Source organism: Cebidichthys violaceus, unplaced genomic scaffold (genome assembly GCF_023349555.1).
Source record: "Cebidichthys violaceus isolate CVI_PGR_0920_01 unplaced genomic scaffold, fCebVio1.0.p SCAF_1, whole genome shotgun sequence".
Classification (NCBI taxonomy): Eukaryota; Metazoa; Chordata; class Actinopteri; order Perciformes; family Stichaeidae; genus Cebidichthys; species Cebidichthys violaceus.
In genome coordinates this window covers 20830237-20849797 of record NW_027176262.1, presented here as the reverse complement: position 1 = coordinate 20849797, position 19561 = coordinate 20830237, and the positions used below count along the sequence as shown (strand labels likewise).

Below are 19561 nucleotides of genomic sequence, written 5' to 3'. Positions count from 1 at the left end.
AATATGATTAGGCAAAACACATCTCAAGATAATATCCTACAGCCCTCTGATTCAGCATCGATACAGATGATGTGTGAATGTTGCAGCTATTAGTTAAAGGGGCTTCATAAGGCTCAGCGGTGCTCCACCTTTATTACCTTGACATGAAATATAAAGAAATGAAATGTGCTGTTTGAAGTTATATAAAATGAAGCAACCTTTTAGTTAATCTATCTGTGGGTGGAGTGTAACTGCAATAGTTGGCATCATCGTGAGATTATTCTGCAATGACCCTTTCCAAAGGTAGCAGCAGTGTTATAAACATGCCATTATTATTCTACCCAATTCTCCATTAGAATGAGCTGTCAATCAAAGACAAAACCATTTACACAAACAATTCAACCTCAGGCTTCTAAGGGCAACGATAACAGACTCCCAACACAAAGTTTTGAAAATGAAAAGGAGGATATTGAAAAATTGTGAATTTCATCTTCCACTGTCTGCTCTTTGCACCTCATCTTTGGGTGCAGAGCAATGATTGCAAGTAAACTCTTCCAAAATATTTGTCCTGTCTGGCAGGCAATATGAAAGATGACACAATATTTATAAAACAAAAAGTATAGTTGGATAGATTTTTTCCAGTCGGGAATGTTGTGATTATCAGTAAATACAGTATTGACTCAAGGTTTGGGTGATTCAATGGGTTACTTCACAGTGTCACTCATGCATATTCAATCTGTAATTAAAAAACATGATCTAAAATGTATTTCTTCTCACTTCTGTTTAACATATTGCATTTGCCTTGCAATCCCACTCCATTTTTGAGGTACTTTTATCCTTTTACTTTCTCCGCAAATCACCCAGTGAATGGCACAAGGCAATTTACATGCTTGGATAGTGAAAACAAGAGGAATTACTGTTATTTCAGCATAACATTTCCTGTTAATCCAAAATAAGGACCGGTATTTGTGTCAGGGTTGGAGGGCTTTTCATGCAAAGTCCTGCGATGGCTCCTCCAGTTGTTACTAATCTACAGCAGAACTAAAACACAAACTGTGTTGATATTCAAGTTCAAGTAACTGTAAAATACAGAACTTTTCAGTCAAAAAAGGCAAATGCTCATGTAGTACCCCACCTAGATGCAACTATTAGCTCATGAATTAATGTTTAACTTTGCTAAATCAGAATTGTGCTGTAGACCTGATATGTTTAAGTGTAATAATGTTTTTTTTTTTTAAGATATCAATTTGTCCCTGAAGGATTTTGTCAGACTTCTGTTCTGCTATGATAAGAGCTTATTGTGAGCTGGAGGACTGATATGGACACTGCCTTTGGGGTACAGTGGGTATCAGTTTCTTCAGTTTAGTAAGACTTACCAGGCCTCCTCAGAGGTCATGCTGCGATTGTTACATTGCCCAGGGTATGGTTCTCACATTTCAAGGGTAAAGAGGAAATCCATTTTCCAACTCACTATTTACGATTGCACATGAATATTCCCCCCTCCATATCCAATCACTAAATTATGATGGATTTTTAGCATTATTTTCTGCCAGGCATTATTCAAGACAGTCTATCTCAATTTGCATAGCTTAACGAAGCACTGAGCTTTTAATAACGCGAAGGAGTGTGATAGTGGAAGCTGATGTTTATTTGAACTGGCTGGGCTTTTGATGGTAATGATTATGAATTGAGCATTGGGAACCGTCTCTGCGAGAGGAGAGGGGGAGCGAAGCATTGTGTGAAGCAGGCAGATGGCTGGCCGGACAGTGTGTTGATAATGGCAACATTAGTCTGCTGGGAAGCAACATTATGCTCAAGGTCAATGGGAGCTGAAGAATGGAGGATCATAATGACACGGGCCCTGTGTCCTGGAACGAGATCTCCCTTTAAGGATGCCTAGATATTAAATATGAACTCAGTAATCTGCACAAGGCTATTATTTCCATCATAAAATTTCAAAAAGTTCATCTGTGTCACTGAAGCAGTGATAATGGACCATAAAAGGTGCTTTCTTTTTTATTCTAAATTGGTAGGGTTTACTGTACATGCAGTAGCCACATTACTACTAAACGTAAGATACTACAGTCAACATTTGCTTTAGTCTTTATAATGCTTGTCTCCAGACCATTACACTTCATGTCCATACATATGGCCCTGTGGATGTAATGCACTTTTGCTCCCAATCTTCTTGGAATACTTGAATTTTGAATTCTCTAATGTCCCTCATATATCACGGTACTTTCATATGCAGACTTTTTGTAAAGACTGCATTTTTATGCACACTAAACATCATCTATAGCACATTGTTATTCTGCAGTAATCCTTATTTACAGTAAGAAGACAGGGATTCCTATAATACCTGTGCCAATCTCCATGTTTTGCACCGGTACAATGGCAACGTCTGCATATATTTGAACTCCACAATTGTATCCACTTTATTCTACTGCTAATACTTTTTCCGACATTTCTGTTCTCCTCTTTTGTAATCTACATGTATTTCATTTGTCTTTTTCCTGTTTGATGCTCTTATTTGCTTATTCAATGACCTAATTTCTCCACAGGGATCAATAAAGTGTCATCTTAAGTGTTTCACTTTCAATTAAAGCAATCAGCTGCATCCTGACATCCATGACCATAATGTCAAATCACTAAGTGGTTCGCCTCCAGTTTTCTCCTCTCAGCCTATTCCTCTCTTATGTTTGTTAAAACAAGGGCAACAGCAGCCTGCTGCGTTGACATCTGTGGGACGTTTCTTGAAGCCACTTCAAGCATATCGAACTCGCTTTCAGTGAGACGGGGAGGAATTTGGGGAGACTCAAGTCTTCCTTTTGTCACCCTGTATTAATGCACAAATCATGAGCCGAGCTCGGAGCCTCGGGCAATTTTCCTGAGGAGCTTCATGGTTTTTTAATCTTTCAACACTTTGCATATATTATTAATACTAAAGGCTGAGCAATACTCAACAGTTGCATGGAATAACAATTACAGTGCAGCTCTGGTCATAGTACTGTCCATCAACATATGCGCCCTTTAATATAACTGTAGAGATGCAGACTCATATTGTGACTGTGGGTAATAGAGCTGTAATTCACGAGCATAAAGCATTACTCTTGAGTGCATTTCAAAGTACAAATCTAGTCACAACAAAATGGCAGTTTTCAAGTTCATATTTTAATCCGCATTTTGTCTCTCTTTTTTCTTTTTTTACAGTGGCATAGTTGAAAAATGAATATTCAATACTGAGAAAAAAGCAAACCTCACACATCCCCCATAAAAAGCAAATTAATTACAGCGATTCAAACTTTGTACAAAATGAGTTATTTATAGCTTCATACCGAACTAACAAAATAACATGTATGAGCATTGGCAATGTGGTTCAATGTCTTTGATACAGTGACTATATACAGTGAGGACATGTCTAATTCACCAATGCCTCAACATTAGTACTGTTTGCAGCAAACTCAAAGGCCATAACGGTGATCCTTGTATTGTTTTTTTAATGATAAATTACAGAATTAAAAAATGGAAAAGTTAATGTCAGACAACTACTTTAGTAATAACAGCAATAATATCAATCAATATAGTATTATATAATAAATGTCAATCAATCATAATAATAAATACATATATTGACCAGAATATTTTTTTTTTTAATTTTAAGCAATTTATTAGAATCCCTGTTTTAAAAAAAAGTCTTCCAAATTGTGTAAATAATTCCAAAGTGATGGGAACTGATGAGACCTGAAATTAAAATCTATAACCAGAGTTTTTATCTTTTACTAAAATTGAATACTTACACATTATTTACATGCCACCTGGTAAAACAACCTCTTGTTAGATAAATGGAAAAAAAAAAAAATCAAGACTTGTGGACTACTTTAAATACTGTATATGCTAATATACAAATTGTAATATGTCAGGGATCTCAAGATTCAACAATATTGTTCACCAATATTCACGTTAGCAAAGTATTTTACAGCAATATCCACACATTGAGCATAGTTGTTCAATAAAAGTCAACATAAATAATGAACCCCCACAAGGTTCCACTCATTCAGTTAGGATCTTACATCAAATCGCCAACCAAAATTAAAGATCTTCATCCATGACGATAACTGTAAGTGTACTGAAATCTTCATCACATGACACCATCTCTCCATCTAGACTCATATTGAATCCTGAGACAAGAAACAGTGGATGTATTTTCCCTCCATGTTAGTCCTCAGACTTTGTGCTTAAATTTTCGAACTTGTTCTCTGTTGGTACAAATCAACAGCATGAGTGAAAACTGAAAGTAAATCAAAGCAGAAATATATTGACAGAGGGAGTTGATTCTACAGACAATCACATAGACTGTGCTTCAATGTTTTGTTTTGTCAAAGTTTCTGGTCAATTTGGTCTTTTTTTTTTAATGTATGCAGTTTGGCTGTGTAAGCTCGAGGCAAGATCTAAAACCACTGTTTAATCCTGTTTATGTATTTAACATCCACTCTTAAAGCAACACCTTTTGAAAAGAAAGCGAAGACTTGACTCAAACTGGAGTTGAAGTACATTTCTCGTTGATTCTGAATTTTAAAAAATCTGCAAAAAGTTGACAAGTAAAGTAAGAGAGACTAGAGAAAAAAAGTTAATACAAGCGATGGAAGAAATGCAGAAAAATGTACAGCATTTAGGCACCATAAAACGGAAATGGAAATAATCTAATTGTACAAGGTTTACATTGATTACAAAAGGACAAGGCTATATTGTCAGCGACTGCTTTGAGTATCCAAGCATGAGCTTTCTGGAGAAGACAAAAGAATAATAAGTAAAGTAAAACAGATCATGTAGTGACACTGAGGCAGCTTCATTTGCATGTCTGCTGTCAAAAGTTGTCATGAAACAAAAGGAAAAGAGAAAAAGAAGTCTAAATGAAGTACTCTTTCTTTTCCTCTGCATGCACATGGTTTCCCTCAGCATTGATGATGGCTGTGTCTGCGTCTGGGGCATCCTCTGCTCCCTTGGCCTCGTGTGTTAGATACGTCCCTGTAGACATACAGAGCCATACAGCAAGTTATCCACCTGCTTAAATGCACTAGACATTTTCTGCGGTCAAGAAAATTGTTACTCAAGGAAGCTCAAGTGACCTCTTTTACCTTTATGTCTGGCCAGATATCGTCCAAGAACTATTATCAGACACAAGGTGATGAAGACGACGACTGCAACAACACCACCAATTAAAGCGTGGTCAGGTCCATGTTGTCCTAAAGCATTAGGATCTGTACCAAAACAGAGACAGAGAGAAATGGAGGGAAAAGTGGAGACAAAAGAAACACCTGCAAGATGTTTAGCTGCTATCTAATGCAGGTGTAGACATTTATTCAAATGCATTGAAAATAATTTACTCTTGCAAGTGTCATGAAAAAATCCTGATGTAGCTTTAACACTTTGACACACTCGAACAAAGCACAGTCCCAAATGAGCTTGTCATATTCAGAGAAAAACCTGTCATTGCTGCTTTGAAGTGCTTAAATTGAGGTAGAAAAGATGTAATCATAGGAAATACCACAAATCTTTGCACAATTCAAAAAATGTTGCATGAGCAACAGCAACATACTGCAAGAAAACTGAAGTCTAGCCCTGACTGATGTTTTTGTTTTTTCGCCAAAGCCTCTACACATGCTATCTTTTTTGTGTTTTCACATTCAGGTGCTGACGATCAGGTTTTTTTAAATAAGTGTTATTTAACATGTGGCGTCCTCCGGGCAGAGAGCGAGCTGAAGGTTTCCCAGGCAGGAGCATGCCTTTGTGTCTGTGCTGTAATAAACAGTAAGTGGCTGTGTCTTTACTGTGCACCTTGTGTGCTCTCATTAGCTCAAGCTGATGGATGGCTATGGCTTGTGCTCAGATTTGCAAAGTGACCCTGGGAAATGACGGCGGGGATGTTCCTACAAACCTCGTTATACTCCTCTGTTAACGAAATGCAACCATCATTTTCAGCAACCCAGTGTGGGACGTTAAAAATAAAAAGAGATGGCATCGAGAAACATGCAGTTTATATAACTACATGCAGGATTGAACCACCACAATTGTTTTATCAGGGACTCACAAGCAGGCACTTCACACTTTGAAGCAATAACTGTTTTGGTACAACAGTTGAATTAACTTAATTTCGGTTGCATGTCGATGGATATAATGATCTCTTTGGGTGATTCCGCTGTCAACAAGGGGCATAAGCAATTTTCATATCACACTTGGCTGGTGCACACTGCTCACAGGAATAAGACAAGATGAACTACTCTGGTTGCACTGCAGCTGAAGGTGTCATCTCAACACAACTTGCAAATTATGTTTTCCACTTACGTTGTAAGAGTATTTATACTTGTCCAACCAGATTGTTGACTTCAATTCAAAACACTGATTATCCTGGAACAAACTATATTTATCCATTTAAAAATGATGCAAAAAAAAAAGTGAACAATTTTCTTGAATATCTGAGAAGACACTTAAGAAACTATAAACACTGTCACAAAAGGAAAACTCAAGACATTTCAACGGCACACAGTGACATCAATGACTCAATTTGCAATATTTGGTCTGTTCAGGGTTTAGTTATATCAAGAAAGAAATGTGAATCTTGTTTCTATCTTATTTCCATTGTGTCTGGCAGATCTCACATAATACCATATCAAACTAAATTGCTGCAACCACATGCTATGCACATATACTAAATCATGAACGTACCTAGACACATATAATGAACAGATATTTTTTTGATGTGATCAGAAATGTGAAAGATCACAAGTAATCACATGATCTGAAATCGAATATTTACACACTGGCACAGACACAATCTCCATCCCAGCTTCACTCAGATAAAGACGTCCATTTCATTGTGCAAAGACATACCAAATCAGAAACATATTGTGTGATAACTTATGCAGCCTGTGACATGGCTGGAGAGAAAGCGGCTGGCGTCAGCTGAGTGAGCATCCATGCATGGTGATGGTTTGGCTCATGCTGTGTGGAGGCTGTGATGCGTCCTGACCCAGATCCAGTTTCAGCATCACACACTGTAAATCTGGCTTGCAATGATCGTCTAGTGGGATATTTACCTGTTGTAGGCCCTGGAAAGTCTTTGGCTGTTGCCATGGTTGCAGACAGTGACAGCAGTAAAGGAAGACGAGGGGAACAACACCGTGATAAAAAAGGTGACCACAAAGTTTGTATAGGAAACATGAGAAATTAGCATGGTCTGTTTTTTACTTTGACCACGTGCAGAAGTGACGGAAAGCGAAGCTTGCTGTCACAGCCAAATGCATGCATAACTGGAGTTACTGGAAACTGGGAGAGCAGCACAAGATAACAAGGACAAGATGAAGAACAAAAATGTAAAGATTGCGATTTGTGTTGTTCAATATGTACGTCCTTAATGCGTCAAAATTACAAATAAACATATTTTTAGAAAAAAAAGTACTGAGATTTTTTTTTTAATATTTGGCATATGATGAAAGATAAGTAAGAGTATACAGATATGGCCAAATTTAAAGTTGCTCAAAAAGTTAACTCACAGCTCAAGTCCTCACAGTTTAAAAGGTACCCTGTAGATTTTTGTATTTATTTTTGTATTTGTTTACCACTAGTAGTACTATGAAGCATGTTTTTATGACTGGGTTCCTGTTTTGTTTGTTTTTAGAATGCATGTACGTGCATATGGTCAACTTAATACACATTCCTGCCACCAGTGTCAAACTACTTTGCTGATTGGCAGTTCTCTCAAAGATTAGTAGAGATGTAAACAATACACAATTTCAAATATTAAAAACAAAAACAGCTTTTCAAGTATTTTATGAGGAAGAAAATGCCTTCAACAGGTTTGCTAAACCTAAAGGATACGCATAATGGGTTTTGGTAAAAACACTGAATGTTAACAAAACTTTTGTTTATTTACAGGAACACTCCAAAGGGCACCTTTAAGGTCCATAGTTTGGTTGTCAAAATAAAGCACAACCCAAATCTAAGAAACCTTGAGTTTTCTCTATCACAACACCAGAGCTATTTCGACTGTTACGGTAGTTAGCATGTATTACCTGCAGAGTGATCTTGTGGAAAAAGTCATATCCAAACACTACAACATGAATTAATTAGGAGGGATGAACTGAAGTAAACACATGGAGCATGCGATTTTGGTAAACATTATTCAAATGTAATTGCATGTGTTCTTATTGTTTGGTTGTCATGAAATCATTAGAAAAAATGAAATAATTCAGCCTAACAACAAAAGTATAAACACTCATGTTTTCTATTTTCTGCTTCTGCGAAGATGTAAATTTGCGTGGTGGTTTGCAAACAGTAACTGATGTGGTAACATACTCCAACAGTGTCTGCATATTGTCAGCTACCAATGATAAAAACTAATCAGAAACTGCAATAAAAATGATGGTAAGGAAACAGCGTTGTGTTAAAAAATAAAGCAGAAAGAGAAAAAAATAGTGCAGAGTATTGAATTTGTCCAGTAAAAACATTGCTATTTTCCAGCTCAAAGGCCGGCTGTTAGCTCATCAATCATCAACTGTGTGTTCAGTGTCGTGTTTGTGAGTGCATGGAGCATTGAGGCGGGGCCCCCTCATGGCCCCGCCTCAATGCTCCATGCACTGCCTATGCCTGATGTGGGAGGGTAGGCAGACTGGGAAAACAGAGGCTAAAGAAAAGGGGAGCTGAAGATGGAGGCATCAAGGTGATGACATCCACTAAATGAAAGCAGCAACAGAGGGGGACCAAAAACAAAGTTCTCCATGGGGAACAGGCTCAACAAAACTTACAGGAAAAATAAATAAATTACTTCATGTGGCTGGTGTACTGAGTTAATTCTGGTCTATCACCTCAGTGAATACAGGCAAAATAACAAAAGATGCGCATATGATAAAATAGAAAGTGTTGGACAAATGACTAGATTCTTTCAGCAACATCTTTTGCGAAACGGATTAGTCATACTGTACATGAAGGACTCGTATTTCTTACATCTATTACATTTTCAGGCTAGATTGGTTGGTAAATGGGCCACACTCATAGAGAATGTAAAACTCATCATGTGCCGTACTTGTTGAGGTCAAAATGTATAATGAACGAGTGAAATGTGAGGCTAAGGGGGAGAGAAGAAGGAATACAGCTTCACAATCAGATAGCTATTTCTCTACTGTATTTAACCAAACTATTAACTGTTAGCTCTCAAACATCTCAAAGTAATTATCCTATTCGGTGTTTCCTCGCTTTATTAAATACAGTGTACTAAGAAGCATGATTGCAGATGGTGATGAATTGCGTCGGAGCGATGACATTTATTGCAACTCAGCTCTCCTGTCATTAGCAAATTAGGCTTAGAGGCTGAGATGATCCGAAGAGGCCGCGTAAGTATTCAGACAGACACGATGTAGCTCTGAAGAATGACTGTCATCATCGGTGGAAATGAGCCCGTCTTGCACATCCTTTACCTGCTCAACTCAATTTTTCATCCTTCTTGCTAACCAGGACCTTTGAATTTAGTGAGAGGAATGCCAAGGGTTATACATTTAGCTATTTCCTCTGTTAATCCTTCAAAAATTGAGAAACAGCTCCTGTCACATACACCTAAAACTAAAAAAAAACAGATAAATTCAAGAAATTGTAATATTTCTCTTTCAATTAATTTGAATGAGTGGATGTGAGGATTGAAACCTTGGTCCAGCACATGGCTCCCAGATATGACAGGATGATATGTACTATCACTGCCTACCCCTCAATGAGCATACGGAAAGAAGCGATTGAGCTAACAAAAGCTGACGAGTGCGTCATTCTCCTTTTCCTTTTGTTTTTTTCCCCAATGAAGGGCTTCCTCTCCACAAAGGTCTCTGCCTTTAAAATCGAAAAAAGAAGCTGCTGTGCATCCACTAACTGCCTGTGAGCTTGAATAAGTCCAGCGTCTGAGCTGTGATAAGTCGCTCCCAAACAAACTGTGGGACAGTTTAATTGGCAAAAATGGTAATAAATAAATCCATGTTGAATTTTAATATTCTGTCCTTGTTTTTGTTCCTTTACTTGGCTCGGCTTGTTGATAAACGTTAAAAACATGTGCTGCAGAGGCCTTAATGATCCGTTTCCTGCACCATGCTGTCTTTATTCTCTCAGACGCTCCACTGTCTCGGGATTAAGTTATCTCTCCTCCAGGCAGTACTCGGAAGCTAAATTCTGAATACTTTACACTTTCCCCCCCACCGTTTCCCCGGAAGAGTCCAAAAGCTAAACCTATGTAGCGATTTGTACAGTATAGTGAGGTAAACTGGGTTACCCTGCACAGTGCCAAGGCAAGATTTGGGACTGAAATCTTGAGGAAATGGTCTGCAAACTGGTGACATGCAGTTGTACTATCAGTGCTTGTCCTGAAATGCTGTTAAACTTAATTTTAAATATTTGAACCACAAAATTCCACTTATTTAATAACATTAGAAAACAAACGTACTACTTTTAGTTTCACATTTTTACTTAGTTGTTGGAAGCCTCCCTTTACTTTCTTCTATCCAATCCTTCATTACCATCTGGCAGGAAATGCAGTGTAGTGCTATCCATTTATCATGCTGCTACATTTTTTGACATTTGCATTTGTTTCTCTGTTCCAGGCAGCCATTTGTTTTCATTCATTTCTATGCAGAACATAAAAAGAAATTAGCCATACATTTGAACTAAGTCTGCATTAATTATTGTCAGAGTTACAAGGATCACATGCATGATCACACATTCATAGTATAGTAAAAAAAGTTTCTGTTCATAATCTACTTTTATCTACGTCATACAAAACATGACATTATAAATGTTCCAAAAGTCATTATGATCGATTGTTTGACAGAAACATTGGAATTCTAGGAGACGCTGACAAGTTGTGATTCTATTGAAAAATCTTTCATATGATACTTCATAATGTCTTTCGCTATTATTGTTTTGTTATTATGCTTTTTAATTTAGAGTTTTTTAAAAATGGTTGCAACGTTCACTATCTCGCAGTTAAATTGCCAGACCGACAATCCCCCTTCTGGCTTTGTATCTTTGTAATGAACACCAACCATCTTTGAGATAGCACAGTGTGTGCTGCAAAGCCCGGAGTATGAAGCGATAACAAAACTGATCATCCATAACAAGACTAACCATTACAGTACCCACCATATACAAACAGTATATATTCGGCACTGTTGGTCCCCAGGTGGTTGCTGGCCTCGCAGCGGTATGTGCCATTGTCTGTTTTATTAAGTGTGGTGATGGTTAGTTCCCTGCCCTCCACAATCATACGCTCGATGTCTGGCAGCTCTCCTCCATCTTTAGACCACAGCACCGGTTCAGGTCTGGGAAAGAAAATACAAACATTGTTTTCTTTTCATCTTGCTGCATATCATTTCCTAAATGTAAAGACATATTGAATTACCTGAACAAATATTCTGTAATGATGACAAATCATGTTTAACTCCAATTTCTGCCTATTTTCATGCTAGTAGTCATCAAATTGAATGTGTAAAAAAATGGCAACTTACATTGGGTTGCCTATGGACACACACTCCAATTTGAAGTATTGTCCTTCCTGTGGAATAATCAGTGAATGTGTGATCTCCAAATGGGGAGCATCTGCGGAGAAGGGACAAAACAATTGCAATGCTATGACAGTACTGTATGTTAGAGGCTTTAACTCAAACACTGCAAAGCACCACAGTAGTTAGTTCTTTACCCATTGGGCAGCTCTTAGCTCTGGCCCGTATCCCTGTTCTGCTTTGGTACTAATCCCTTACCTGCAAACTAATCCTACACTAATCCTGAACAAATGCAAAATTAAACCTGCAGACAAATAAATGTAATCTCAATCCTTGTATTTCTTCTCATTGCTAATCTTACACCTAATCCATCTTTGCAGGGTGTGTATGACTGCACTCACAGTGGACCTCCAGGACCTCAGTTGTCATGTAAGGGTTTGGCAGAGACACATGCTCCACGCTGCAGGTGTAGGCGACGCCATCGTCACGTCTGTCCACCTGGAACTGGAGGCTACTCCTCACTGCGAAGGATTTCCCTGTGGCATTCACCTCCTTAGAGCCTGCAGAGAGTCAGAAAATGAACAGGGGTGCAATATACTTGTGGATTGCTAATATTATTGGAGAACAGTTCTGGCTTGGAAGAAACAGAAATCAGCTTGAATGTTAACTAAAACTTGAGAAACATGACATTGTATTTCAAAATGATGCTTTTCTGACATAGACAGCTGCAGTGTTGTTGTTGTTGTTGTTTTTCCCTGCATCTCCTTTGAGGGAGAGAATCCTTGGCCTTTGAAAGTCAAGTCAAAGTAGAGTGAATTGTGAGGGGAGAGCAGTGTGAGCATTGACTCGGTTGAATGGGTGTGTTTGCTCCTCCAGGACCACCTCTCAAACATCCCAGTCAACACAAACAGACACACCCGGCAGTGCAGAGTGGATCTCCACAGTTCTAGTCACACCTTTCTATTCATTTACTTAGTTTCATGCCCGAACATTCCCCCTTTACACAACTTCGGATCTTGATTTGTGTTTGTTTTGTCGCTGCCCTGTGATGTCGTCTTCATTTAGAGACTCCTCTTAACTTATAATTGGAAGCATTTCTTTGTAGTTTGCTGCTGCTCTCCTGTCAGTGCTTTGTGTGTTAGCGTCACTTTTCTCTGGAAAGAGTTGTACTGAACAAGGCAAAAAAGGACAAAGGCATTACTTGACGAAGGCCTCAGAAAGACTTTCCACTGGAGCTACTACCCTCTTCACCCCCTTATATCTTTCCTACATCTTCCCCCCTCCTCCTCTTCCTCTCCCGAGATGTGATTTATCTTTTACTGTACCTACAATTACATGTAGGATATGATTTGAAAATCTGATTAAGTTATGTGAAATGGTATGTTTTATTTTTGTGCTTTGTTGGCATTTTTTTGCACCACATTCTGGATCTGATTTATATTAATTACAATGTCGTTTGTATGCATGTTGACACACACACACACAAAGTCAAACTTTAACACTAAAAGTGAGAAGAAGAAGACAACTACAATAGGAAGAAGAAAAAAAAAAAAATCGCCATTTTACATCCAACCTCACTGTCCTCTTGGACATCATGCTTTTATCGACTAATGCATCACAAATTGAAATTAGGTTTTAAAAATAATCTAGACATCACATACCATGAATGTGATGTCTGAGGAAAGTCAGAGGCCTTGAATTTTGCCCTGAAGTACAGAGGAGGGTAGTAAGTACCTCTGTGGCGTCAAACACAAATCTCTCCAGCGTTCTCTCTCATTCATCAAGTCGCCTGCAGCATCAGAGCTGCCATAGAAGAAGCTGTCAGTCTGTTTTAAGGCGGCTGCTAGCGACGCCAGAGAGCGTGCAGAGGCAGTTACCATAAGAATGTGCCCAGGTGTACTTCCTTTGAACCAGGGCCCCAAGAGGCAAGCAGATTTAGGCAGCTGGGGGTGCTCGTAATCACCACCTGCATCTGTTTTAACAAGGTGGAACCTCAGTGGGAGGATTAGATTTTTTAAAACGTATTATGGGTTGGTTGGGTGTAGTTTGGAAGACTTAAATTATGGCTTGTCTTCAGATTGATTATCGTTTTTATGTTCATTGGGTCAGGTTGTCCTCAGCCTTGAAGAAATGAGCATGTAACAATTTTCTTTTATGGTTATTTTTTTACCAATATTTACAGCCTAAAATGTTTTGAGAAATTTCATGTTTTTATTTTTCTTTAATTGTGTAACCTAATTTGTTAAATAGAAGTTTTTGCCTCATTGAGCAGGGTCTTTAATCCTACATTGGAACTTGTTCATCCTCAATGAACAATCTTGCACATTTAGTATTTTGGTGTTTGGTAGTTGGAGGGTAAAGAGTCCTATGGGACATGTTAACAACTGCTCTGCTGGTAAATTAGTGGTTGGGTTCCTGTGTGAGATGGCAAACATATTGTTCTACCCGTTTGAATCAATGTGGTCTAGTGCTACGGTTAAATATGTCCACACATTAACATACAACACTATCATTGGCACTAATTTAATGACTATGATAGACAATTGTTTGATCATCATTAAGCCTCGATTAAATGTTTGTAATGCAGTGGTAATAGAAAATAAAATGTTCTGTATGTCCCACGCACTCGCCTTAAGACCTGTGGTGACCGAGCTTTTGAGGCAGTAGCACCAAGGTTGTGGAAGGCTCTGCCTGCACCCCTACATTTTGCTGATTCTGTGAATTTGTTTAAAAATCAGCTCAAGACATACCTGTTTAGTCTGGCGTTTGGGTAAAATGCATGCTCTAGGCCTGCTTTTACTCTGTGTTCTTAATTGTGCACTTTCTGTTTATTGTGCCTTCTTAAATACGTTTCATGTTTTACAATCTGTTCTTGTAAAGTACTTGCCCTTGTATGGTCACATTTAGTTATTTATGTTTGAAATTCCGCTCCTGTTAAGCACTTTTTGACTTTTGTCTGTGAAAAGCGCTTTATAAATAAATCTTACTTACTTACTTACTTACTTATAAACTAAACATAAAAATAGTCACAACAACAAAAAAAGGCACAGTAAGAAGCTGTTGCAATATACAATTTGACACTCAAAATAAAATTAGATGAGAAGCTCCTAAAAATAGTTCTGGCTCTGAAAAAAGTAACAACTGAATGTAATGATTTATTACACTATAATATTTTTAGCAACAGTAGGAGATGAGACCAGCAATGGTTGGCACGTATCTTTACTGTATTGTATTATACTCCCAGCACACAAGTGGGGGGCTGAGCAGCGTAGTGGGGAACACTGTTTCAAACAAATGGTCTCCAACTGTTGTTGTCATTTTAGATCACAGTTAACATTATCACAAATGGTTGAAAACGTGAAATCACCAACTAATAAAATCAGAGCAGAGATGTGCACTGAGTTCATATCCCTCTACAAAACAGAGGATGCTGGAGCGCTGCACTCCCTTTATGAAGCCTCACAAGATCAATGCCCAGCATATCAGGGAAGAGCAATGTGAAGATAGTATTTATTTATTTATTTAATGATTGACTGATTTGTAGCCTTGTGTACTTTTATCATGTTTGTCTTGTTGTCTGTGTCGATTGTAATGTGTGTCGAGATGGATGCCTCGCTCTCTATTGCAAACCAAGTCTACCTACGGGTACAAATAAAAGGAACCTAACCTAACCTAAGCCTGTATGTTCATCTTGGAATGAATTGAATGCAACTATTTAAAAAAGCCTAAATACATTAACACACATTTGTTTAGCAAATAAATACTATTACTATACTAATACATTTTTTTTAAATGGTTAACCATCAAACTGAGGAGTATAATTTGGATGTCTTGTTTTAACCGTTTATAACTTCCTTCCAGGCCAAAATAATTTCCAGGCCATTAAACTTTATTGGTTTCTAAATGTTTTTCAACTAAGTTCTAACAGGAGTAAATGGAAAATGGGGTTAGGAGGAAAAGTGAGTCTACATTGTCTTAAAATACAGCTTATCAAACCATCTAAAGCAATTCATCTGAGAAAACAGTATGAGGTTCTACAGGTTTATTCCTGTAATATGGCTCATTTGCAAAGTACTCTGATATTACCCCCCTATCATACAATTTAGAGAGTGGGTTAACAAAAAAGCTACAGAAAACATTATAGTAACATTAGAGTCATGGTTTTAGAGTTAGGTCAACACATGTTAGACATATAATGGAAAACAAATTTCCCAGTTAAACTGTGTAAAAAAATGTGCAGCAACACACAGATCATCCCTGCTGGTAATGGCTGAAGGTATTGAAAACAACGTCATTCTTGCTCACATGCTAGTGGTAGCACTGAGCTCCGGTATGAATGAGGCACGTAATCTAATTTGGTGTTATGGCCTTGATGAGCATGAGAATATCAAACAAGAAGAAGCAAAGTAAAATATGGTAACCTTCGGAAATAGAGGACAAACAAAAGTGTTTTGTACCATAAATAATAAGGTTGGACTGACGTGACCCAGTTAATTCTGAAAAATCAACAAATGATGAGGCTGACCCTGCTCACAGTAGATCATTTTGGCAAAATGTTGAGGTCTAAATAAGTTATAAAGGTTACACTTCAACTAAATAAGAGACAGTTTAAACAATACATTCCATATAGTGTATGTGCCATGTATAGAGCTTGTTATATTTAGCAGGAATAAAGATGCTTTAATGATTTAAAGCAAAGGTAGTATATTATCATGCTGTCAGTCTTGTACGTAGACACAAAGATTGAAACACACTTCAGACAAAAACATGAAGGCCAAATGTTGTCGAATGACTTATTGCATATGAAAATATTTACCACATCCCCCACTCTCTGCTACAGTAAACAATGTGTATGAGAAACACAGTGATGTCCTTAGATTAGAGAAGCATGCAGTCCAAACTTTAATCAGCCGGACCAATTTGATTCTTTAATAGAGCAAAAGATGTATACAGCTGTATAACCTAAGGGTGTAATATTGTTAAAGATATAAATCAAAGTTTGTGATATTTCATCTTTGCTCGGCTTAATTTTACAGATTAGACAGGATGGGAGCCTAATTAAAAATGGAGCACACATATTTAATAAAAAAAATACTAAATAAATTAAATGATGCTAATAATAATAATAATAATCATATACAGTATTTAATCTCTAGATTTAAATGTCTTGATAACTTGCCTAACTGAATATACACACACATATATATATATATATATATATATTTATATATATATATATACATACATATATAAAATTAGTCACCATGTTGAAGCTTTTGTGTATTGGAATGTGCCTTTGTGTCACTCTGAAAGGAATATATAGGCCACTTTATGTATGCAAAGAAAGTGACAGTGGGTGGATTTTTTCCTCAATAGATTATAATTTGAAGTCTAGCTGTCATTCAGCGACACAAGTCATTTGTATAGCTCTATACTCTGCAAACAAATTATTTGACACTGGATGACAGTTGCATTTTGAGGTTTGTAATGCTGCGTGCTTCTCATATAAATTGTTGAAAAACAAATCATCAAAGCATGAAATAAATATGACATGTTTTTGCTATTACACCTGCTGTCATCTTGGAGCTTTGTAGACTGGTCCCCCAGTGGGGATAGATTTGACTGACAGCAGACACTGGCGGCAATGATCTACGACAGAAGAACCAATGGCAAAACATGCTGCTCCCAGCACATACTCGCTAAAGAAAGCTTTAAAGCAGCACCTACAAAAGAGTTGGATCCGGAGCACTGATTGACATTCCTCCTCTTTGACACTTTGACATGGAAATGAAGTTTTTAAGTCAAGCCCTCCAGTCTCTGCTTTGTTCTTTATCTCTCTTTGACTCGGAGATGCATCACACCAGGTCTGTTTGCCCAAGCGGCTTAATAAAACCCACCATACACAGGTAAAACTAATAAAAGCACATTTGTAAACAAGACACCAGTTTTGGGTAGACTTGGGGCACATGACGTTTTAGAGATGTGCACTTCTCAATTCCATTTCATACATCAAATATGAATGTTGGGAATACTTATTTTGTTTTAATTTTGTTTGTGTGCACTTTTGTGAACTGGGATGAAGGTATTCAATCTTTATTTGTATTCACAAAAGACGGGATTTGGAGCCATGAATACATCTGTGGCCCACTTAAACTTTGTTAAATTACCTCTTGACATTTCTTTTATGTGCATATGTCTATATATGTTAATATTAAGTTTTGAGCTTTAAATAGTTATCTTAAAGTATACCTTTAAGACATAAAGCAAAAAAAGAGATCATCTTAGTGCCTCTCGAGATGGACAGCAAGTCTGGTTGTGACGCTGTGAGCCAGCTCTCCACTGGCCTTTCAGGAATCTACGTGGATGTCATTTCAACAAGAAAACTTCATATCTCAGCCCCTCTCCCATCAATCATCATGTAGTGCTGGGCAGACACAGACAGAACCCCCAAGAAAAAGCTCTCTGGTGCAAATCTTCAATAAAGAGCAACTGTCACAGTGAGTCTCTACAGCAGGCTCCGTTACATTAAAGAGCTCCACATGGCTTACCTCTGCCATCAAATTGAGGAAAAACATTCCATTCCTATTTTTTTTTATGTTTTTGTCTTTTTAGTGCATTTTTAAAGATGGAATAAAAGCTAGGAAAATACAAAGTGCAGAGCTTCAGACAGTTTGGAAAGAGGTATACAACAAAGTGAAAGCTTGTAAGGCACATCGTGTGAAACCACAGAAAACTTCTGCTGGTTTAGTGTGATCAGCACACCATCTGCTGCCAAATGCATTGTCTCCGTCACCGTTTATTTTCCTTCTGAGTGAAGCTAGTTATGTGGCCTCTCTAAGTTTGCATTCTTGTGCGTTCTTGAATCCTCCTTGACTCGTTTGACTAATCTAATTGCTACTGTTTGAAAAAGCCACCTGCGGAACGAATGCCCAGCAAGAACAACTCATCACATGCAAACAGCGCCAAGGTAGGTCATACAGGGGATTTGTAACCGGGGGATAAATGAACACCACTGCGTCCTCTTAGGCTAACACTAGTGGTGTAATGGACGGCAAAAAAACGTGATCAAGGATCTCTAAAAGTTATATTCGCTCTTTTTTTCTTTTGTGCTGATCCGATCCGTGACTCTGATCCATGATACGATCCGAACCGTGACTTTTATGATCCGTTGCACCACTAGTGAACACAAAACATGAAGCACACAGTCTCAACAAAGTCTCAAGCTGTTAGCATGCAATCGTTCTTCTTGTTCCTCTCTCAGACTGTTTAGGAGGGCTGGCTTTCCTCAAAAGTGGGATTCTTCATCGTGGCATTATTTGAGTCGATTAACCGAGCCACATTTTACGGAGAAGAAAGGTCAAACAATTGCTGGTTTGAGCTTCTAAAATATGAAAACAAGCACGAGCCCATGAGCCAACCCATAGAGTGTACAATTTCCCTTTTTATGATCACCTTTACTATTGCATGATTGATTTGTGTTTCCATTAATCAACCAGTTGACATCATTACTAGTGCCACAAACAGTGGAAAACAGAATGCTGTGCAGAACTTGTTGTTGATGTACACTTAACTTTATAATTAGAATCAATACGAGGCCCTCCTATACAGTACGTCTTCACCTTGGTCACGTAGTGAAATGTGGAAGGCTCTGCCACAGTCCAGCAACATTTGGACGGCGTCCAACAACAGCAGCAATGCTGGCCGTGAGCCAGGCGAATCATGGCAGCGCTAAACCCCAGCCAGTGGAACAATGCATGAATATGAGCACAAAGGAATGCAGCAGCTGAATGACTTGACAGTAATGATGTCTCCAAGAGGGTACAAGTGGTAACAGAAGATACAATGCTCGTGAAATCCACACCACATGCCCTACCTTGGACCTCCTTGTCATTTCGGAACCACCGGATATTGGCAGCTGGTTTGCTGCCTGGTGTGGTGCACGTCAGGGTGATTACGTCCCCCTCGATGGCAGGCTTGGTGAATCCTGTGATCTCTGGTCGTCCTGGCACTCCTATGGTGCAGGGAAAATAAGTGTAAATAACATACTGGATCGA

At 38.2% G+C, this 19561-nt stretch overlaps 1 protein-coding gene across 3 annotated transcripts in view; it reads right to left on the bottom strand.

Moving 5' to 3' along the window:
• Positions 1–3130: 3130 nt before the first annotated feature.
• LOC137875325 (cell adhesion molecule 2-like) overlaps positions 3131–19561 on the bottom strand; it is a 125822-nt gene continuing 109391 nt past the window's right edge. For 2 of the 3 annotated variants that reach the window (XM_068714464.1, XM_068714483.1), the window contains 7 exons: positions 19381–19518; positions 11909–12067; positions 11514–11604; positions 11149–11327; positions 7074–7100; positions 5115–5237; positions 3131–5004 (listed from right to left, as the gene is read on the bottom strand). In XM_068714464.1, coding sequence (XP_068570565.1) covers positions 4886–5004; positions 5115–5237; positions 7074–7100; positions 11149–11327; positions 11514–11604; positions 11909–12067; positions 19381–19518 — 836 coding nt within the window. In that variant the 3' untranslated portion in view covers positions 3131–4885. The remainder of the gene's footprint in view (positions 5005–5114; positions 5238–7073; positions 7101–11148; positions 11328–11513; positions 11605–11908; positions 12068–19380; positions 19519–19561) is intronic. The other variant, XM_068714474.1, reaches the window with a different exon arrangement.